General features: G+C 41.7%; 1 protein-coding gene across 6 annotated transcripts in view; it reads left to right on the top strand.

Moving 5' to 3' along the window:
- LOC149303602 (protein kinase C and casein kinase II substrate protein 3-like) overlaps positions 1 to 24,223 on the top strand; it is a 47,857-nt gene that overhangs the window by 2,824 nt on the left and 20,810 nt on the right. For 2 of the 6 annotated variants that reach the window (XM_089480134.1, XM_089480133.1), the window contains 2 exons: positions 21,311 to 21,378; positions 22,421 to 22,577. In XM_089480134.1, coding sequence (XP_089336260.1) covers positions 21,311 to 21,378; positions 22,421 to 22,577 — 225 coding nt within the window. Of the gene's footprint in view, positions 1 to 1,305; positions 1,355 to 1,425; positions 1,447 to 1,975; positions 2,082 to 19,505; positions 19,613 to 21,310; positions 21,379 to 22,420; positions 22,578 to 24,223 lie in introns of those variants that run through there. The other 4 variants (XM_089480138.1, XM_089480136.1, XM_089480135.1 and 1 more) reach the window with 4 other exon arrangements.

Genomic DNA, 24,223 nt, shown 5'->3' on the forward strand with positions numbered 1-24,223 from the left:
TAGAATTAATGCAGTTTGGTACCACTTTAACTGCCCTGGCTCCATCCTACAGAACCCTAGGATTTGTAGTTTTGGCACCAGCACTCTTTGGCAGAAAAGGCTAAAGACCTTATAAAACTACAAATCCCTAGATTCCATAGGCTGGAGCTACAGCACTTAAGGTGGTGCCAAACTGCATTAGTTCTTCAGTGCAGATTCACCCGGTGTCAGTTTTCCTGTCAGGAAAAGAGGAACTGACACACAGTGTGCTGGATGACCGTGTTATTTTCTTCTTAGAATAAATGAGGTAAAGACGGGAAATCTGTTTGTTTGCATTTGAAAATTATTGTGAGCACAAGTGTTTGTCCATGCAGCCATAATATGATATGAAGGAGGAATAAACTTTATTTTTTGAAAAAGCCAGAGCAATGACAAACATATTGGGTAGTGTACCTTAGTCCTTAGGCATAGGGTGTATATACTTTGTGAAAGACATGTTGAATTAGAAGACTGCTTGAGTCAAGAATGAGAAAGGTTTATACAATTAGTCGTTATTTAATGATATTTAACTGGATCTTGGAGATGGTGATACAAATGTCAGTTTGGTGTAACTATCTTCATGCCTCTCTGCTGTGCTGTGGACACTTAACATGGGACAAATTCCAGAGCAGTAGCAGTGCAAATTCATTGTACTGAAAACAAAAAGAGCCTTGTGGCTGTTTGAAGACTAACAGATTTATTGTGGCGTAAGCCACAATAAATCTATTAATCTTGAGGGAGTCACAAGATTCTTTATTGCACTTACTTGGCAGTACATCCCACTGAATGCAACTATACTTACTTCTGAGTAAACACAAGTAGCATGGAGCTGAATTTTGATGAAGGGCTAAAAGGGGGGGAAAAGGGTGACTGAGGAGAGGAAGGGAGTGAATGGTGTATGGGACAGAGGAAAGGAGAGGAATTAATTATAAGGATAGACCATATAAGTGCATTCTAGAAGGAAAAAATAGAAAGGAGAATGAAAGAGTATTTGCAGACTGATAAAAAGATAAAAGGCAAGCAAGTAGATTCAAATTAGATAGAGATGGATTTGGATTTGGGTGAACAAATAATAAATTAAGTGGGTGAAACTAAAAGGGTTTGAGCTAGAGGGAGGTGCTCTGAATTAGTGAGTGGGGCAGGCACGGATGGAGAACTAGTAAGCTAGGGAATGTAAGAGAGACAGCAACAGAGGGGAAAGCACTAGGTTCTCTCTGGCACCTGCCCTAATTTTCCCCTTCCACCATCCCAATTGCTGCTGGGCTGCCATTGTCCGTTTCTTTGGGACAGAGAGAGTGGAAGACGAGTAAAGTCAGGATGGGGGCCCCTTCAGAGGGTAAGTTTCCTTCAGTCAAAGCAGGAGACAGAATGGCTCCATGGGCATTTGCAGGGGGGCAGAATGGAGTGGCATCAAATAAAATGAAGTTGGTAAGTTTCCTTGCGTGGCTTGCAAATATAGGGCATGGATTCACAACTCTGAAAATTATGGAAAGAGAGAAAATGGGAGAGAAGTGTAAAATTTGTGAGAAAGGCATACATTGGGATGCAAGGAGGGGATTCACCTCCATCTTCCACATCACACAAGCCAAATAATGAGATTTGCTCCCCACTGGTGCTCAGTGGCAAAGCTCCTGATATACATGTACAAGTTCCAGGTTCACTCGCTGGCATCTCCAGGTCAGGCAAAGACAATCCTGTCAGAAACCCTGGAGGGCAGCTGTCAGATGTATTGACAGTTCTCAAGCAGAGGGGCCAATACTCTGAGTGCAGTTTTGGATGTATGTGTCTGCATTAATTGTGCACCCCATATCACAAGGAGCCTGTTTCACAGAATACAAACAGGATTTGGTAGGGGTGGCTGTAAACATTGTTTGCAGGAGACAGAGCCTGACATGGTATCTGCTGCAGCCGTGGATGGATGTGTGTCTGAAAAGCTGTGTTGTTTGTTTTTTTGTAGCATTTATTTTCATTTATTGGTGGCGTTATCTTTCCTTTCCTCTGAGGCGCTCAAGGTAATTCGTGGTACTTCCATCCACATTTTATTCCCCTAGTAAGCTTGTAAGGTAAGTTAGATTCAGAGACCAAGCAGAATGGTGGTTTGCTGGTAGTATGTGCACAGTGTGTGTTTGTGGGGACGTGGCTGATTGGGGAGGGGGGTATTATGGCGCTTGTAATGCCATGAATCTAATGGACTATAGATGGCAGTGGTGTGAAGCAGTGCTTGAATTACAGGGGAGCTGGCGTGGATCTGGGCCTCATTGTGACATTGGGGAAGCTCTTAATGTGGCTGGAGGAACTTCTAACTGGAATTTGTCTTTGTTTAACTGTTTTATGCAGTTTGAGTTGCATTGGTGATACAGGTTGAGTCTCCCTTATCCAGAGTTCCAGATTCCAAAATACTCCAGAATCCAACATTTGCCACATGTTTGGTTTAGATAATGAGACCTTTGCTCTCTGATGGTTCAATGCACACAAATTTGGTTTCGTGCACAAAAGTATTATGACATATTGTGCATAAAATGACCTTCTGGCTGTGTTTATAAGATGTATATGAAACATAAAAGAATGTAATATTTAGACTTGGGTGCCACCTTCAAATTATCTCATTATGTATATGCAAATATTCCAAAAGCCAAAAAACTCTGAAATCCCAAACACTTCTGGTCGTGGGCATTTCAGATAAGGGAGACTCATGCTGTAGTGAGTGGACAAATGCAAAGTTTTATAGAGTGGGGCAGTGGTGGTTCTGGAATTTTAAGATTTAGTAGCTATTTAGAATTGTGGTTTTCAGCCTTTGGCCCTCCAGATGCTGGTGACTTTAACTCCCAGAATCCCCAAGCATTGCCCATGCTTTTTGGAACTTATAGGAGTTTAATACCACAACATCTGAACTGCCTGTTTAAGGACCACTTATCTAGGTGGCTGAGGACTATTTGAGAGTTAATGATGGTGCAGGACTTGAGCTTGGAAAAGTTACTTCTTTGGGCCTTCCAGAATTTCCCAAAACTTCTGAGAGTCATGGTACCAACGAGTAATCTCCTCAAGCTCTGAAGAAAGGTCATGATCATCAGAATCAATGGAACAACTTGGTTGGATTGGAACATGGGCATTCTTTGTGTTATGGCTTTCTGGGGCACCAGATAGCCCCCACCCCAATTTGGTAATGCAGTCAGAACAGTTTGAGGAAAATTGCATGGACATTGATTGAGAGCAATGGAGCCACATTGGCAGGGCAGCCCCTTCAAGCCGCCTTCCACTCCACCCAATTGTGGGAAAGAAGGAGACAGCCGCAATCTGGCAATTCCACCCATTTTTCGTATTTTCCTCCCTATTCTTTTCTTTCCTGGATGGAAACCTAAGGCAATGAAGCCAGTTTAGGAGAGGCAGAGGGGAGCCTGTTTCCTTACAGCAAACCCCAAGCCATCCTTTTCAGCCCAACTCATGCCAGCTCCAGCTGGGCCAGCCTTCTATCCTCCATTCTTTTTTCCCTATTTTTTTCAGCTGGTGGAAAAGCAATACAGTGCCAAAATGAAATTAAATCATAAAGCTAGATCTCAGTGCTGGGAGGGGAAGAGGAGTTTAATGTGGTAGCAGTGGCCACAGGGAAGGAAGAACAGAGGGACTGTCTGTAACATACAATCACACACACATAAAACAACACACCAGGAGGGAGCCAGAAGTGAGGAACAATTTGGCAGGACAAAGCTTTGAATGTGAAGGATTCATATGATCTGTTGTGTTGAAACAGAGGAAGAAAGAATGTGTTTAGAAATGCAAGTATTCCATCTCTCTTGCATCTACCCACCCACCAACATTGCTCCATGGGAGAACTGTAACAGTCACCCAGCAGGCAGCAGCTCAACAGGTGCTGTCTTTCTTGGAAAAACATATATTGACAGAGGAGGTTAGCCTTCCTGATGACAGGATAGTATAAACAAAACAAGGTTGATCTCTTTGAAAATGGATGCATAGAAAATAAGGGGTCACATGTACAGTAGTTCTATTTATCCATCACTTCATTTATATCCCTTCTTTCTCCCAGACTAGGACTCAAGGTGGCTTACAAAAAAGGCAGAAAAGTACAGTCAAAGTACATTAGTTAAAACCATACAATGTTGAGGCTAAAACAGTATTAGGAGCTTATTGTTCACCTTTTTAAACCGGCTCCAGCCTCCCGGGACACGGGATGGAGGTAGGTATTATCGCTCACTAAATTGCCGCTGAACCATTGCCTGCCATCAGCCCGGGTCCAAGCTGGGTCTCAGCCGTGCTCCAACAGCACTTTTTAGAAGTCGGTTTAAAAAGGTGTATGATAAGCTCCTTAAACAACAACAGAATTAAAATCATTCAAGATCTTACTCTAAAACAAAGATTAAAAACAGCACAGACCATAAAAGCCGTTCTCTTGTTAAAAATCAATTCCCTGTTTCTTGCTGGGGGGGGGGGGGGGTTAAAGAAGGAGCCATTCTACCTTCCTTAGGAAGGTAGTTCCAAAGTGTGGGAGGAACCACAGAGAAGACCTTCTCCCACATTCCCACCAACTGTGCCTTTGCAGGAGATTTGATAAAGATAAATTATTCTCCTGTAGATCTTAAAGGATCATATGGGAGGATATAGTCTTTCAAATAGTCTGGGCATATTCAGTATAAATAAATGGAAGTTCAATGCTGGGATCATGCTGAATAGGTCAATGAAAATGTCACTCCTGTACTCACCTGTATAAAACAAAGGCAAATTCCACACTAGGATCGTGATGAAAAAACTCAAAGATAAATCTGCTCTTATACAAATATATGGTGTGCCCATACTTGGAATGCTGTATACAGTTCTGGTCACTGCATCAAAAAGGATATTGTACAAAAGGTGCAGAAGACAGCAACCCAAACATGGTCAGAACTCTTCTGAGAAAACATTATAGTGTTTAGGGGATTTTTCACTTATTACAAAAGTGAAGCAAAGAGAGAATGTCATAGTGGTTTACAAAACAGTGCCTGGCATTAAAAAAAAAATCCTGCCTAGAAGCTGACAGGATTCAAGACAGAGCCTGAAACAAGGAGGTTAACAATCCTGTGAAGGATCAGGGAGGAATATGGCTGTGGTCTGCATAGTACAGCATGTGGGAGAGGTCATTTATGTATGTGAGCATGGACTGTGGAGAGCAAGGGGAGGCAGACTGTGAAAAAGTGTGCCCCCCCTCTGTGTATGTTACATTGGAACTTTGCATGTGCAATGGCAGTGTGCTGTTCTCTAGGGACAGGGGAAATGTGTGGCCTTCTAGATATTGTTGGACTGCAACTCCCATCATTCTTTATCATGGCATATGCTAGCTAGGGCTGGTGGAAGCTGTGGTCCACCTGTAAGGCCACACATAACCCTACCCTACTCTTGCTCTGCCCCATTCATCTGGGCTGTGATTCTGCAGTGCAAGATTGCTGAAGAGAGTTTGGCCAGCAGTGACAACTAAGCGCCTGGCCCCTACTAACAGAGCTGAGGTGTTTTTTGTGGGAAATCAGTGCTTCTCCTGTGTGTGGGAAATGCTGTTTTCCAGGGTCAGGATGGGAGAAATACATTGGAGAGAAACAGCCTGGAGAAAACACAAAATTTACATATGACAAAAAGTGGAGTAGAGTTGATAGAGGAGATACCCGATAGCCAGGATCAGAGTTAGCTAGGAGATGAGTGAAAGATGTGATTTAGATATTATGTTCAATTATGATGTTCTGTTCTGTTCAATAAAGCATTATTATTATTATTATTATTATTATTATTATTATACAATGGACCCTGTATATGCTGGGGTTTGGTTTCAAGATCCCCCGTGGATAACAAAATCCGTGTATGCTCAAGTCCCATTAAATATAATGACATAGCAAAATGGTGTCCCTTATAAAAATGGAAAATCAAGGTTTGATATTTGAAATTTATACTTTTTTTGAACATTTTCAAACTGTGGATGTTTGAATCCGTGTATAAAAAATCCATGTATAAGAAGGGCCGACTGTACCTGTCTGTCTCCAAGAACACCGTGTAAGGGATATTGGAAAGTTTAAGTTCAGGTGACTGTGGTAGCAGCAGTCTATCAAAGATGGTGGTGTCTGGTGGGGATGTGAGATTAATAACATTTCAGCACAAGAACCATGAGAGCATCTAGGAGGTCCCTGCAGTTGGTAGCCAAAGTGGTGGGACAGGAGAATGTCCACATACTGGTGACAGAGGCTGGGAGTAATGGAAGTCCTCGCATTCGCTTGCCACTGTGGAGAGTTCTATCTGTGTGTGCTTCCAGCATATGAAGCAGAAATGAGTACCAGTAGTGTCATGGAAGCAAGGCTTAGAGTCAAAGTACTTGTGACTATTGTTTGATAGGGGCAGTGGTATCATCTATCTCCCTCAGGCTTTCCTTTCCTCTCAGAGGCTAGAGCTTACTGGTAGTTGTAGATCACACAGTGGCTGTTATTGAAGTGGAGAGGCAGGTGAGGGGATGGATTTTCCCTGCAGTGATGTATTATTATGACCAGTATTTTCAGTAGTTTGGTCAAAACCTGCTAATTTTACAAAATATCTGCTCCTGGTAGAAGTGAAAATTTCTAGGACTGGTTTGTTGAAATGGCTCATCATGACTCTAGAGGAAAAATTGGGGGAGGTTGCTGTTATGATGAGTACATAGACCTCTAGTTTGGAGTAGATAAGGTACCTGTCTGGATCCCATGTAGATAACTATTAGTATCATGCTCAAGTTTCAATGTATCTTCTGAAGGCAGACTTCTTGGGCGAAGTACTTCTTTTTTTGTGCAGAATGCCCTTTCTCCCTTCCCAATCATTCATTGTTTCCTTGCAAGGACTGAAGAAATCTCTCACCATGCTACACCTCTGAGTAACAGTCTCCATCTGCAGGATTTATATTTTACTGTGGTGTTTTTGGTGACGGGGTGCTGTGCTTGAATAATGTTAGCTGGGCAGTCATCCATATTGAGGGTGGTTGTTTCCCTGCCCCCTCCCATGGAAGTCAATAGAACAGAAATGGACTGCACAGATTCTAGAGCTGATGTGAGGCTCCACAGCTGTGGCTATGACCTGGAGGAGTATTGGATATGTTGCAAATATGCCCCTTCATTTTGTTACCAGCATTGCATCCATACCGCTGCACTGTTTTAGTAATTCTGCCATAGGAATAGCATCACTGGGGAATATTCTGCCAGTGTATAAGAGGTGTTCTGCCAGTATCGTGGACATGGAGCTTGAGACTGTTACTTTTAGCACTACAGCTCTCAGAATCAACTTTGTCCAAAAAGCAACTTTGTCAAATTAGGGAACGATGACATATCTCACATTCTACCAAATCCTAAGGCTCCTCAAGTAATAGGACTGTGATTTCAGCCTATTTAAAATTCACAAAGATTTAATTATGAATTTAAAATGTCAGAATGCAAAATTATAAATTCAAAATATCTAAATTTAGCCTGATTTCATATTGGTGCAAGGGTTTAGAGCCAAATATTGCCTTTGAAACAAGGAATTCTGATCAGATCTATTTATTTTATTATTTGTGTATGAGATATTTATATCATCATTCGCCAAATATGTTTCCAGGGCTGTGGGGGTGCTGGTGGCAAAGAGAAGTTAATAGCAAAGTTAGTGCCTGGTATACCTCTTAGTATATTTATAAATGCATAAATATAACCTCTCAATATATTTGTAAATGCATACTTCACAGTGACATCTTTGTGCATCATATCTTTAAGGGGTTAAAATAAAAGGAACATCATGCACAATGGCAAACTGCCCTGAAACAGATACCATACCCCGCAACTTTCCCAATTTGGCAGGGACATTCCCTGTTAATTCTGTGTCATCCCACTTATTCAGCTCCTTTTAAAATGTCCTTGCTTCTCTCTCCTCTTCCCACTTTTCCCCTTTGTCCCAGCTTACTTCAGTTGCTGCAAAATAAATTCAAAATGCTAAAGGAGTTTGAACTCAATTAGCATGGGGAGAGGAGAGAAATTAATTGAATCTTTCCCTTCCTAGGGAGCTAGGCAACAGCAAACTACTGCAGCCTCTCCTAGCCTGTATGTTCTTCCTCATTAATCACTTTTGCCATCTTGACAAAACTCTGGTGTAGTTTGGCCACACATGTCCCAGTTTTCATCTGTGAGATGTTGGTGGTAGGACATCCTCCAGTACTGTGATACTGGCTTTGGTGGGCAGAATTTTGGGATACGATTGCATTATTCACTTTTTAATGGGGAGTCATACAGTCAGCCTTCCACATTTGCTCAGATTAGGGGCACAGGACCCCACAAAAGTGGAAAAAGCACAAATAACTCTGCCAACCACATTGAACACACAAAGTATGATCTGCAGATTCAATCCACCATGGATGCCTTCGAGGAGGCGATGTTCTTTCGCAAGACAGCTGTGGGCAGCTGGCAGGGCTTGCTGCCACCTCCATTGCTATCCAATGCAATTTTTAATGGGGACTTACAAGCCTTGTGCACAGTGTCTAGTCTTGCGAGCCCCTATTAAAAATTGCCTAGGGCAGCAGCAGAGGTAGCAACAAATAATCAAATCCAGAAAAGTCTAAACCCGCAAATGTGGAGGGCCAACTGCAATTCATCCTTCATCTGACAGGAGAACATAACTGAGTAAAGATGAAGGGTCATAAGTGTGGAAGCACCCTCCATTTAGCATCTGTGTTCAAGAAAGATGAGTGTAGTATAATGTACAGCACATCAAACAAATGTTGTTGTCTCTGTGAAGAAAGTAACCTAACTGCTGCTCAAAGTCAGCTTTTTCATTTTTTGGTTGCACAAGACAAGAGTTCTGTTTGAAAGCCCATTCCATTACAGAATGAAAGTACAGTCGTTTCTTCCTTTCCTAGTTTTAACTAAACAACAGTTTCTAGGTCTCCAAATTGCAATGAAATATCAGTTCCATAACTCCTCCCAGTTGTGAGCCATCTGGAGTTTCAAGCTGACTGGGATGGGGAGGGAGGGCCAGGAAAGGGGCAGCTCAGTTCCTGAGCATCCTCCTGAACAGCCACAAAGCAGAAAATAAATGAAACACATCCCCTCGTTGAGTTTAGAGCAATGAATAAAAGCCAAGAGCTCAGAAGTCCCTAATGGAGCACAGACTCTAACTGATAGTCATTAGATGGCCAACGGCAACGGATTGTGGGAGCTGTAGTCCAAAACATCAAAAGCAGCCAAAGGTCCCCCTTCCCACCTGTAAAATATGAAGAACAAAACATCTGGAAGTCTGAAAGTTTCTCACCACTGCTGTAGGATATAAAGTATGTGCTGAATATATCCATATGACATTTTTAGTATTAATATACTTTCTCTACATACGTACTTAATACTACCATACCCTGTCGCCAACAGGAATTCTTCCAGATTGTTAGGCTGTAATGCTCATAATTCTATTCAAAGGCTGTGGATGCTGGGAACTGTAGTCCAAAACAACTGGAGGGCTCTAAGTTAGGATTGTTTGCCCCAGGAGCACCAAACAAAATTGTAGTTAACACTTTGTAGTTTGTAGTTACTAGGAGCTAATGGAATTGAAATGTTGTTGTTGTTGTGTGCCTCCAAGTCATTTTTGATTTATGGTGACCCTAAAGCGAACCTATCATAGAATTTTCTTGGCAAGTTTCTTCAGAAATGGTTTGCCATTGTCATCCTCTGAGACGCACCCAGTGGGTTTCCATGGCTGAGAGGGGATTCGAACTCTGGTCTCCAGAGTTGTAGTTATTATCTGTCTTTTATTGTGCTCTGTCCTTGGTCCCCATTTGGTCAAGAAAGGCAGTGGCCTCTGCCTGAACTGAGATCAGTCTAGATTTTAGAGCATTTTAACTGACAACAGAATAACATATTAAGACAAAATGTAGGCCTGTGGCTCTAACATCATGACTTTTCTTCTCTTGTATGATTTTTTAACATATTTGCCCAATGAAGAAACCAGTGATGCTTCAAAAGTATTCATAATGTACTTTTTGCATTTCAGTTGGCCAATAAGGGTACTTCACTTTTGTGGATTTTGGATTTTGTTGTATTTTGCTGCATGACAAACATGACCAGCCCTGTATATGGGGCTTATTAAAGTGACTTACCTCTCCCAGCTTAAATTTTAAATTGGGCAGCATTCTGATATTATCACAAGGATTTTGCCACCGAATCGGCTGCCCAGGTCCATCCCGGGTTTATCCCTGCTTCCAGAGGCACTCAGCTCGCCATTTTCAAAACCAGGAGTTTTCCTTCTTCAGAAAACTGCTGCTGGAGTGCTCCTGGGAGTGGAGTTGGATCGGGCAGCGGATTCAGTGGCAAAATCCTTGTGATAATATCAGGATGCCATCCTATTTAAAATTTAAGCCAGAAGAGGTAAGTCGCTGTAATAAGCAATGCAATAAGCTCCGTTTGCTAGGAGCTCCTGCACCTCACTAAATTTTTTAAATAGCAGTTTATGGCCACAGGGTTTGTATTTTAAATCTTCTAGGAAAAAGCTTTTCTTTTTCTTTTTGAGACTGGAAGGATGGGGAGCCTGCTGTTCTCTCCATGCAGCATCTTGTAGAGCTGAAAAGAACTTGGATTTGTCCTCCTCTGTGGCTCCACACGCATCTATGGTTTGGACGATGCAGCCGCTTGTTGTTGCTTGCCTTTTTTCTGTACAATCTGCTATTTCTACTCCTCTAGCCTGAGGTTCCAGTTAACTGCAAACACATGTGTCCCCCCCCACACACACATATTTGCAGCTTCCCTTCCCCATCCTACACATCCCCTCCCCCTTTCAAATTGCTTTTCCACCAGCACTGGAGACAAAAGTGCCGTCAGTAGATCAGTCCTTTTCTTTTCTTTTTTAATGTGATGCAGTCCAAAATCCCTTGGCAGGCTGGTTAAAAGCTGGAAGGGCGGAGGTGGAATGAGAGGCAAGAACACACAGCAACCCACCAGGGATAGTAGTAGGGGGGAAAACCAGCATCATTTGGGAATTATGAGGAAACAGAATTGAAATATCTACCTGCTTCCTTCCAGAGGTGTCGGACTAAATCTGTCATAACTCCTGCCAGTATGTCCATGATGGCTGGGGAGGATGGGACCCATCCAGCCCTTCTAAAGGGCACCAAACAAAGGAAATGGAAAGTTCCCAGCCAAGATTCCATTTCTCATTTTATAGTGCTAAATTAATTCAGAGAGTTGGCTCTCCCTTTAATTTATTTGCATGACATTATTCCATGATGTGCTAACTTAGCTTTTGGGTTATATATTCTATGTGAGGTCTACTATACAATATTTATTATTTATTTATTTAAAGTCTTTTGGCATCAACTCCCACCAGACCACAAGGGGATCCCAAAGGTGAAGAACGAATAAAAAGCTAAACAGTCTTGAAATAAAACCAGTTTAAAACACATTAAAAATACTGTACATACTCATGTATAAATCTAGAAATTTTAGTCAAATAATTGACCACAAAAACCTGAGTCGACTTATCCACGGGTCAATGTAAGTACTGTATATGCATATACAATAAGTGCATATATATGAACTATCCTCTGCTGAAAGGAAAGAGTGCAATCTGTCCTGGAACCACTGGCCCCCTCTGTTCTCTCATCCATCCAGTGTGAGCAGAAATAGATATGCTTGCTGGAATTTCATAGGTTCCTTGGCATTGCTTTTCTTTGCTCCATCCTTTAGATCTTTTGTTACATGTCCCTAGGTTTTACCTTCAACTTATCCATGGGCTATATCAACATCCATAATTTTGGCCTCAAAACCTGCCCTCGACTTATACATGAGATTGACTTATAGTTGAGTATATATGGTACTCTTTAAAAACTTCTAAAAGCAGTCTAAAAACAATCTAGAATCCAGTTTTAAAACAGTTGAATGCCATTGTAAGTACTCCCACTGCAACCTGGCTCTCCTGTTGATTGGTTAATTGATCACGTTTATATTTATCAGATATTTGGAAGGGTGTCACACAGATTATTAGACAGAATCAATTTGCCTTCTGCTGTTCCGAAACAGCCTTTTAAAGTCTATCACTCTTCAGATGTTTTGGAGTTCAACTCCCATATTCGGTTACCATTGGCCATGTTAGCTAGGGCTGATAGGAGTCAAACATGTTCATATTACAGGAAAAGTGATTTTGACTAAACGTTAGCAAGGACTTCCTGATGGCTCAAGTTGTTCAGTAGGGAAACAGATTGTCTCAGAAAGTAGCAGACTGTCCTTGGAGGTTAGAGGCTTTTAAGCAGAAGCTGCTGCTAGATGGTCATGCATCAGAGCTATATAGCAGATTTGCTGCATCAGCAGCCATCAAACTAGATCGCTCTGTGAATGCCCTTTAGTGATTCTCTGACAGTATTTTTAGGGCCAGATTTCAGATGGTTAACACCAAAAATGATGTTAGTAGTGTAGCCAAGGGTCCGTTTAGGGGAATTTTATTATTATTGTTATTAGCTCAAATATTGCAAGAGGAGGGCCTGCTACGACGGCCCTTGCAGAATCGTGTCCCGATATGTATACGGAGTAGACCAGGGGATTCCAATAAATGGAGCTGAGACAGACTTCTAGAATTAATAACCAATTTATTTATAAGGGGAAAAACACATACGATTCACTAGCATACACACACACATACAAGGCTCAGGAAAAGCATAGGTTAGCATGGAATAGGATTTTAGGCATCACTGGGGTGATACGTACCAGAATGTAGACTCCCTCCAGGAATCCAAATGGAATATGATGAGGATGGCATGAGGCTCAGCCATGGAATGACTGGCCAGGAATCAGGAGTCAGGAGCCAGGACAGGGTTCAAGGGGACAGAGCTTCCCCCTGAAGTCCAGACTGGCCTAGTGAACAAGCAAATCTGGGAGTATTTATAGGCAAAATCTTGCTTCTGGCAAAGGTGCTTGATGGTGAGAACAAAGGTGTTGAATTACTTGCTTTTCACCTGGATGTCCCTGTCTGATTGTCTTAGTGGTCTTAAGCTGCTCGGACAACAGACCTGGGGAGGGGGCAAGAGCCTCAGGGAAGGCAAACATTTGCTCTTCCTGGTCCTATGATAATCCTTTTATGCGACTCTCTAGATATGATGATGTGGGTGCCCCTCAGGGGTGTGTGTACATGTCCTCATGCCTTGCTGGCAATGGTGGACAGGCTATTAGAGTTCATCTAGGGGTCATTAAGGGTTATCATTTATACCAAATTTTATATGAAGCAGCATGGGTAACAGTAGGAATCTCTTTTCTTAATGCAATATTGCCCTCCCCATTCTTGAATGTTTTTCCTTATCCTTGAGGATCATATTTTTCTCTCACTGCTACCAAATTTGGACTTTTTTCTTCCAGTGTCAAACAGAGCAAGAAAGAGAATACTTTGGTATTCTGCTGCCTTGCATGCTTATCCATTTTCAAAAATCCTGGAGAGTAGAACAACCAATAAGTGTTTTCTTCACCTAGCAAATAATCACCAAGCCAAAGACTAAAGAACAACGCTGAGATTGGGAAATTAGTACTGATAGTGTGCAAGGGTCTAATTCTCTCCTGTTACTCTCCAGCTCATAAGACCAAGGCTGCTGCCACATTGCAGAAATAAAGCACTGCCATGACTCAGTGCTATGGAATTCTGGGATTTGTAGTTTTGTGAGATATTTAGCCTTCACTGACAAAAGAGTTCTGGTGCCCCCCAACTACATATCCCAGAATTCCATAACATTGGACAAACTGCTTTATTTCTGCAGTGTGGCAGCAGCCCAAGCCTTCTGGGAACAGACCATCTTCCATCTTGGAAAACTGACTTCCATCTTGTCCAACAATTTATTTCCTGGCAGAGATTGAGAATGTTAATTTTTTGGACTGTATCTGCCTAAGCAAACTTTAGAAGAGTAGCCATTTATTAGTGGTGGAGCTGTAAGGCTTGCTGAATGGATCAAGTACGGTACAACCTCTTTCAATATCTTGCTAAAGGATCTAAATGGAAGGAAAGGACCTCAGCTGGGGACTTTGGATTAGCTACTGCTAATGAACGCAGACCACACAGATCTGAGATGGAGCAATAGTGTGAATCTCTACTATGGCTTGGGAACCTTATGTGTCCATGAGGGAACCTGGGTCCTCTGTATTCTTCACCCACACAGCATGTGATATTTGAAGGTGCACTCCCTCTGAACAAGGAGGTTCCATTGAGCAGTAATTGTTTATAGCCTCTGACTGTATTCTCCATGGATATGCCCAGTCTCTTTTTATTGCCCTCTGTCAAAATATAAAGCCTCTTTGACTTACTGGAGGAACAAAGGGAAGGGCAGGAGAGAAATGTTCGCATGACACTTTCTCTGAACAGCTTGGACTCTGTACTCATAGTGGAAAAGTGCCAGCAGTTTCTTAACCTCTTAAGTAAGACACCAGTTTGCTAATTTGCAATTTGATGCATGCTAAATCAACAAGTCAGTGCTGCTGAGGAATTCAGAAAGTAGACATGCTGTGATCTTCACACGTACAGGTATTTTGTATGGTTTCACGGATGGATTCTACTAAATCAATGGTACTGGAACATATTGATTTGATATTTATTGGAAATATTTATAAATTGTCTTTCTATCCACCAGGGCCCCCAAGTCAATGGGCAGTAAAACCACAGTATAAAAACAAAATAGAAACAAAGCTTTCTTTAGAAACAGATTGCAACAATATTTTGAAAGCCAAAGGCTGGCAAAAAAAATTCTTGATTGCCTGTCAATAAGTTCAAGATGAGGCCAATCTGACTTCCCTTGGGAGGAAATTACTGTACCAAAACCCTTTTCTCATGTACTCACCAACCTGTCTCTTGTAGGGGTGGAACATTCAGCAGGCTTCTCAGCTGTAAAAGTGGGATGGGGATGTATGTATGTTGAAGGTCATGAATTCCAGGCAAGCTCACCTGGGAGTTATGAGACCAACAGTGCACTCTCATACCCTTCAAAATTTCATAGATGAAAACCGGGACATGTGTGGCTGAGCAACTCCAGTCTGTTGTTAACATGGCAAACATTATTAATGAGGCAGAATACACAAGCTAGGAAAGGCTGCAGCAGTATGCTTTTGACTGGGTCTACTGGAAAGGGCAAGATTCTGCCCCCTCCTCTCCACTGCCCACTCCACTTGGTTAACTGATTATAAACTACTTTTTCAATATAAACTACTGAAGTAACCAGAGGACAAAGGAGGTGGGTGGGAAGAGGAGAAAGAAACAGAGACATTTTGAAGGCAGCTGAGAAAGTAGAATGACTGAGATTTAATCAGGACAGCTGGAATGTATGATAGCATTATGGCTTCCTAATGATAGAGCTTGTCCTGACAACAGAGCAGGAGGATTCAAAGGCAGGTGGTACTGCAGCAGGAAGAGTAAATATAATTGTCTGTCTTCTCATAGGCATGGTACAGACCGCCTAAATCCGCCATACTCCCGGAGATACTAGGGTTAGGGACCGCGCGGCAACTGTGCGGTCCCTAACCCTAGCATGGCATGGCAGCGTAACAATGATGGCATCCCATGTACACGGGTGCCACCATTGTGACATAAGCGCCGTGCAGCGTCCACGTAGCGCCGCATGTCATGCACCCATGAGAACCGCTCTGAGGCGCAAAAAGGACCCAGTTTTTCTGGAGGGAATTAGGCCACCAGCAGGTCGCCCTTTTGGGCGATCTGTCCTGCGCCATACATACACTCTCAAGAGGCTAAATAAAGGGCAGATAGATGGAAGTGTTTATGTTCAGGTTTAATATTTCTGAGGAAAGATCAGAACTACAGCAGTGCCGCACCACTTGGGACTCACACGTCATCCGGACTGCCTTCTTCTGTAACAGTCCACTAACTCACTGAAATCATCATTGGATCATCCTTGCTTTCTGAAATATGGGTGGTGACAGTGAAAGAAAGGTCTGTGGAGGGGAGCCCTTTCAGTGTTGGTCTCTCACCTTTGGGACCTCCTTCCTGGGATGTTTGCCTGATCTTCTGCTTGTCCGTAACACACACACCCCGGCTGAATAAATTGAAGGCAAACTTTATTTTTCACTTTGAAATCAGATTACAGCAGTTGAGGTATACTGCGGATGAAGTAGGAAAGGGGGAAAAGGAGAGAGAAACTAGGACATTTCAAATGCAGCTGCAAAAGTGGGATGGGGATGTAGCTATGTGTCTTCAATTTGCCTGTTGACTTATGGTGACCCCATGAATTTTCCATAGGATTTTCTTAGGCAAAGAATAGTCAGAGTTGGTTTTGCCAGTTCTTTATTTGTTGGCAGTCTCCCATCCAAGTACTAAGTAGGGCTGACCTTGCTTAGCTTCCAAGAGCAGATGAGATCTGATGCCTTTAGGATATTTAGGCCCAGGAGAGGATTAATCAGGAATGTACCTGTTAAATCAGGATAGCTAAAGTGTATATGGTTGTGAAGATGAGAATAGTCCACTGTGGTACATCTTAGAATGACAGGAAATCCATGTAGTATAACAAAATCAGAAGGAAACAAAACGAAAACCATAATGATTTGAAAATGTTAGGGAACAATGCAGGAAGGAAATGTTTAAAAGGAACCTATATGAACTATTGTTGTGTGCCTTCAAATCATTTTAGACTGATAATGATGATGATGATGATGATGATGATGATGATGATGATGATGATGATGATGATGATATAATTTATTTATATTTCCCCGCCTCTCCCAAAGGCGGGATTACATCTCGGCCTCAGAGGGAGCCATCAGGCAGACCCAGCAACATCAGGGACTGCCTGAAGGACGAGACTTCTCCCTCCTTTAACTGTATTTTGTATTGTATTACGATTTTACTGTACACCGCTATGATCATCGCGGAATAGCGGTCTATAAATAAAACATATTATTATTATTATTATTATTATTATTATTACAGCTCATTAAAATACAGATAAAAACACATCGATAAAATAAACTAACAATTAGTAATTAACAATTAACAATTAAAACTAAGGCATACCTATAATGGGGTTTTCTGGGGCTGAGCGTGTGTGACTTGCCCAAAGTCACCCAGTGGGTTTCCATAGCTGAACAGGGGATCAAACCCTGATCTCAGTCATAGTCCAGCACTCAAACCACTATACCTCCTGGCTGCCAACCCATATGAATCACACACACACCTTTTCATGCTGTGTTTTAGTATCCTATTTTTAATTGTGACTAACCAGATGGTCAGCCTGAGGCAAAATGGCACTTCCTCATTTTATATACAGAAGCTAACTGGACTTGGCGCGAATTTTATTTCAACCCTGGTGGTGGGACAGTGTCCACTATCATCCCTGTGGTCAGGAGTCTAATTCAAAGGGGCCAGAACAAGGTGCGCACAACTTAGTCCCTCAAGAAAAGAGAATGGCATGGTTGGATCAAGGGAGACCTGGTGGAGCAGTGGTTAAATGATGGTACTGTAACCACAAGGAAGGTTGTGAGTTGACTCATCCTTTCATTGTTTCGTAGGTCGGTAAAATGAGTACCCAGCTTGTTGGGAGCAATTAGCTTACAGACTGTAAACCATTTAGAGAGTGCTGAGTTCACTGATAAGTGGTATAGAACTGTATATGCTATTGGGTCAGGAAGAATAGTTGGGGACTGTTCCTGTATCCTCCCCACCATTGCTCTCTTTGGCAGTTCTTATTTTCTTTAGTGTTAGGTTGGACCATCCATGAGTTACAGGCAGCCCACAACCAGAACAATAACCTGCTTCTCATCAGCTCTAGACTTGAACAAATGGTACCTTCCTTACTCCAGAAATGGGCAAGCTGTGGTCCTCCAGGTGTTAGCACACTTGATCCCAACTGCTGGTCATGCTGGGGCTAGTGCAAGTTGGGCTCTAACAACATCTGAAGGATCACAGCCGGCACATTCTTGTCTTACCTTCTGCTATCAACACTGTCATAGTCAGGATGACTAAAATTTGGAAAGGGTGATACACAATGGATCTTGAAAAATCCATCTTGAGTCAAGGGGAATCTTGCATCGCGTGGGTAGATCAACCGAGTAGAATGTGACATGCTCTCACTATCGCAGTGTGTGGGAAGAAGGGTGTCACCAGCTGCCAACTTTTTCAGTGGAGAGTATTTTTAAATACGACACATGAGACTGTCACATACAAGTTCATCTAACCCAGTTGCAGTTAGGAAAAAAAATAGACTACAACTTCCAGAATCCCTTTGCTAGTATAACTATGCTCACTGAGGGATTTAGGAAGTTGTAGTCCTTGCCCCCTCCCAAAAAAACACGTGGGTTGCCGTACGTTGGAAACAACTTGAAGACACACAACACCAAATCCACAAAAGGTAACTTTTCTAGGTCATGAAACCAGTTTATTTGCGCTGACTGCCAGTTTCTGCCCAAGGTCCTGGGTAGGGCTCTTCCCCTCATTGTCTCTGATTTTTATTTTTGATTTTACTCTCCTGTTTACATTTTATTTCTGGTTCTTATACTTTATCATTCTAATCTTTCAACACTTTGACACTGTTTCAGTTGGATGACTTACACTTTTATATAAAAACATGTGATTTTTATTGAGCAGTTATGTTTTTAAATTGTAAATGGCCTCAGGACCTTGCCAGTTGGTTTGTATATAAATATCTAAAAGGAGGTGTCATGACCTTTTTACCTGGAAATGGAATCTGGAACTTTTTTATGGGGAAGTATTTTGCTCTTTCAGTGTGCTATAGTGGTTTCTAAAATGTTCCCATTCCAAAAATAAGCTCTGTTTCTTCACACAGAACCTGTCATGTCACAAATTTGAAAGTCTGCTTTGCTTTTAATGAAATTCTTGAGTGAGGTTAGGATTGTCACTTATGAATTGTCAAAAACAAAAATGAAAGATGGAAAGAAAAAGCCCACATATGCATTTTCTAATGTATGCATATACCTCAGTTAACAAATCAGATGTGTTCCCAGGCATTACTTCTTTAATAGAAAATTTGGTACTAGACAGAAATAATGTGGAATAAACAGGGATAGGTTCCTACACTACAAAAAAGAAAAGCAGTTCAATATGTTTCAGCAAACTTTAACTTTACATTCAAAACTAACAATATGCACATGAACAATGAAATAACCAGGTCAGATAAGCCTTGCATAAGTAAAGAAAAACATTTTGAATCATTGACAGATCACTGGAAAGCTTTTTCAAGCAATTATAATTATTTATTTAATTAGCTTCCATTTCTTCTTACGATCTCCATTCTGGTGGCTTCTCTTCTTCTTTAATATGCTGGTCAGGCAAACTTATTTGCTTTCCCATTTTCTCTCTGTTTCTGTGTTCAGCATGCTCTGTAAGTGATTCTGGAGACAACTGCTGTATGCCATGCTTATTGTAGGCTGGCACACAGAGATTACAATAGGATCAACTAGAACAGAATCCTGTTATAACCCATCTCAAGTTTTTATTGCATTGTTTACTACAGACACACTGCTGCAACCTGACACTAAAAATCTGTGTTTTCCACACAGCACTACTCAGAATTCCCAGTTACACAGCAGATAAGGAAGAAAAAGGAAGACTGAGAAGATGTAAAAAGACTTAATTAGCTTCTTTGTCAGAGGCTTTGTTAACTGAGGTATGCCTGTATCTCTAGTGAAGCAGATTTAGAAACAATTCCTTGAATAGAAATAGCAGCCTGGCAGCTGTAGAGAGAAGGAGTTACAAGCTGGTAGGTACATGGTATTCTAGAATAAGCAAAGTAGAGTGCCAGGGGAGGGGTGGAATGCAGCAGTTTGCTGGAGGAAAAATAAAACTCTCTGCCCCCGTGCCATCCCCCACAGGCAAAAAAATGTTTGCAGGCTAGTAACATGTGTAGTTACTACAGCGTGGCGCAGTGGTTTGAGTGTTGGACTACGACTCTGGAGACAAGGGTTCAATTCCCAACTCGGCCATGAAAACCCACTGGGTGACCTTTGGCAAGTTACATGTTCTCAGCCTCAGCAGAAAGCAATGACAAACCCCTTCTGAACAAATCTTGCCAAGAGAACCCCATGGCTGTAGTGCTGCCGTAAGCTGGAATGATTTGAAGGCACAGAACAACAACATAAACAACTTGTGTAGGCTGAATTATAATATTATATTATTGGGAGATCTTGGGAAAGTTTGCTTTTTGGACTACAAATCCTAGAATCCCCTAGACCTCTGGGACTTGACCAAAAATATAACTTTCCCTGGTTTTGGTTGTTGGATTCAGTAACTGAGTTACAGGGGTAGGAAGGCTCACTGCTGGAATAGATGTTGATGGGTCCTTGTTGATGTGCGAGTGAGTAAAACCTATAGTCAGGGTCGCTTCCCAAAATCATTTGTAGTATATTAAGAATGTGCTGTAAGGAGATGAACTGGGAGGTAACTAGTTCATATTGCATAGTTAGCATGGAGAGAATCAGCAGGGGGAACTGGATACTTTAGCTATTGTTCTTAGCATGGCTCCAGTTTGTGTATTTGGGGAGGGGAATAATATGGAGAAAACTGCTTGTTTTCAAATAAAATTGGGGTTTATGGCATTCATTAAGAGCCCTATTGTTTTAAACTTCTGTCTGATGTTACTTTATGCCAGTGACACATCTGCTTCTTTGAGACCCAGTTGATTTTCAACATTCTGGATACTGTAATTAATTGAAACTGGAGAAACACATTGCCTTGGTGGTGGTGATGGCAGTGATGGTGTGTGTGATCAGAAGTTCTGAACCCTAATCTTTGAGCTGCTACCATATGGTCTGACATACAGCCTGCCTCATGTGATGAAGGACTCTACCTCTGCCTGAGCCCTTGAAGGGCTTCCTCACAGCCACTGACTATGCTGGCTTAGAGATTCTGGAAATTGTGGTCCTAAAAGTAACTTTCCTGCAGTCTGTAATTCCTCCAGTCAGAGCAGAAGGTGGGCTAGATGAGTGAATGGTCTACTACCTGGACGATTTAAGTCGAGATGCTGAAGGTTACTTGTGGTCTTCTGATTGCAAATCAGGTGCTCTATTGCTTTACTATGGTCCTTCTCTCAAAATTTACATAGCTCCTCAGTTCTCAACATTTCCAGTTTAATGAATTGTCTAAGGCAGGAGGAAGATCACCTGCACAACTGTGTCTCAAACACAATTCGATTGAGTAGCATTAAGAACTGAACCTACTCCTACCTTCTTAACTCTGTCATAGATTCTATTCTTAGTCATGCATGAATATTACAAAAAGAGACCAAAAGGCGAGGGTTTCATATGATTGCCTTCACTTGATGTTTTGAAGTGTGCAGCTTGACCTATGACCCTTGTTTCTTCTACAGGTGACACCATGTCTGTGATATACAGTGAGGTGGCTGCTGATGAGCCCACAACCAACAGCTTTTGGATGGTAATTGATTTGCAGTGAGGAGGTGGAGAGGCTCGTGTAAAGGAGAGAAAGAGGGATGGGAAAGGGATCTTACAGAAACTGTTGCAGGGGTCAAGAGAAATTTGCTTGACTTATTATTATTATTATTATTATTATTAACCTTTATTTATAAAGCACTGTAAATTTACACAGCGCTGTACATATAATCTGTTTAATTAGACGGTTCTGCATTTTGATTCTAATTTACTTGATTCTGCACTGTTGAGCCAATGCACAATCCAAATTTATATCCTGAAAAAATAGTGCTCCTCAATTTTTGCAACTGAGTCCTCGAATTAAAAAAAATACAGTACATGTCTTAGAACAGGATGCTATGTTAAACATTAGAATTGCTTTCAATAATGGATACACTGGCAACATTGCATACAAAAATGCTTCTATGTAAAGAAATGTACACAAAAAAATTGTAGAATGTTAATGTAATATTTTTAAAAATCCTCAGAATTCAAGATAAATTGATTTTTAAGGTTGGAAAAATGTGCAAAGTTCATTTTTATTGGGAAAAAATGAAAAATTGAGAGAAACTGAAATTGACAGATTTATCCATCTCAGCTTTTGGGTAGAAGTCAATGGAGCCAAGGTGGACCTTCTTCTTCCCATCCCTAGTCCAATGGCTTAGAGCAGGAGGTGTTCAGAATTAAGATTCACTGGTTCTAAACGAAGGGAATAATGGTTTATTTATTTATTTGGAGTACTTATACCCTGCTCTTCAGCCACAAAGGCTCTCAGTGGCTTACAAATGGTTAATTAGATGGTTCCCTGCTCTCAGGCTTACAATCTAAAAAGACAAGACACAAAAGGAGAAGGGAATGGTGGTGGGGAAGGGATAAAAGTCCAGCAGATCTAATTACTTAATTTAATTTAATTACTTAACTAGGGTACTTGGGGAGCAGGATCCTGAAAAATGCGTCATGATGTTCGTTTTGGAGGGGATTTCTTCTTAGTCTCCTCTTTAACCAAACTAAGTCTGATCATGGTCTGTCCTCAATCTATTCCCCTGCAGCCTAATCATTTCCAGAGCACAGTAAAGCGCCTGGATGATGGTTATCGTGTCTGTGACCAGATTGTAGCCTGCTTCCAGGAACGTGCAAAGATTGAACGCAGCTACGCCTTAATGATGGAAGAGTGGACTCGAAAATGGCGGCCTCTCATTGATGCAAGTGAGTTCTTCTTCTAACAGTGTTTCTTAAAAAACAACAATGACTCTAGTTGGCGCAATTGATTGTGCTTTCAAAAATGTGGGTTTTTGAAAGAATCATGGGGTTGGAGGAGAGTGATTGAAATATAGGTATGGTTTCAGCAGAAGCTTGGAAAAGTTTCCTTTTTAGACTATAATTCTCTGCATCCCCATTTGTTGCCCAAATGGTAACTTTTTCAAGATCTGGGTTTTTCATGTGCATATTAATACTGTTGCTTTTGCATTCTTGAGTATACAACTATCTCTCTTCTTGAGTATAAACTACTATCTCATTTTGTTCTTGACATATATATTGTGTTAGCTTACACTATACCCCTCCCGCTGAATATGAGGTTCCTTAATTAATATCTATCATTGGGGATGTTCTGAGGTCACGATAACCTGCAGAAACTAGGAAAATACACATGCATAGGAGTCATACTGACCTGAGGGCATGTGCGAAATTTAGATACAGGGAAATGGGCTTGCTGAGCACCTCACAACCTCCCCAACAGCTCCTTGCATTTCCTCTTGCAATGGAGATGAAGCCATTCCCATTGAAAAGCCATCAGAGACCATAACCTTCACCTCACGATGTGTTTCTATTCATTTCCTGCCCAACCTCCAAGGGATTGCCCCAAATATAATAAATCTTTAGTTACTGTGGAGCTAAACCCATCAGCCATTCCAGATCCCTTTTGTCAAATTCCCTGGGAAAGTCATCAAGACCTTTGTCACCTCAAATATTGTACCAGACACCTCTCAAGGGTATAATATCAGATATAAATATCCTTCAGGCCTAGCCATATTGTTCCACTCTCTGTGTGTAACCCTCAGACACTGTCCGCTGTCCATTTTCCATGGACCTCTCTTCAATACAGTCCACCTTTCCCTTACGTGGGGGATCCGTTCCGGACCCTCCCCCCACTTAAGGGAAAAAATGCAGATGCTCAAGCCCCATTCACATGAATGGGGCTCGTGCCCACGGCGGTGTGGCGGTGGTGCATGGGGCGCACGCCACGGGAGCACGCCCCATTGGTTCCTTCTGGTGGACACCTCCCTTCCTTCCATTGTGGCTTCCAGAATATCTGGAAGCCGCATAAAACGCACCCGCGTATAACACAGGCGCACTGTATTAGTAATTATTGCCCTTTTTAACTCCTGAATTCTCTTTATCCATCCCCCCATATCTTTCTTTCTGGCAGCCTTGTATGGTTCTTAAGGTCACACTGGTTTTGCATGTTTGTGTGCACCCATACACATTTCTAAATAAAACCCTTCTATTCACTGAAACTGGAGTGCTCTCTGCAATTAGTACTGGTATACATAAGTGAAAAGATCCCAGAAGTTACCTTCCTCTTGCAGGCTTCCTTTTGAGCTATAATTTCCCCACAATTCCAAAGAGACACTGGCACTGTTCTGCCAGTGCCTTTTAGAGTAACAGTTGAGATAAATTTTTGCCAATTTGATGCCTTCCCCTTTTAATTTCCTATGCATCGCTCTGCTTCTTCTGAGTGGATAGCCATGATTATAGGATTTCCTAAAAGCCTTCTATACAGAGTCCTCTTTAAGTTATAACTTCAGCAGATAGCTATTTTCATCAGTTTGAGGTTGTGACACAATGTGAGA

This window comes from Sceloporus occidentalis, unplaced genomic scaffold (assembly GCF_023333645.1).
Source record: "Sceloporus occidentalis isolate IW3139 unplaced genomic scaffold, rSceOcc1.0.p SCAF_14, whole genome shotgun sequence".
NCBI classification, from domain to species: Eukaryota; Metazoa; Chordata; class Lepidosauria; order Squamata; family Phrynosomatidae; genus Sceloporus; species Sceloporus occidentalis.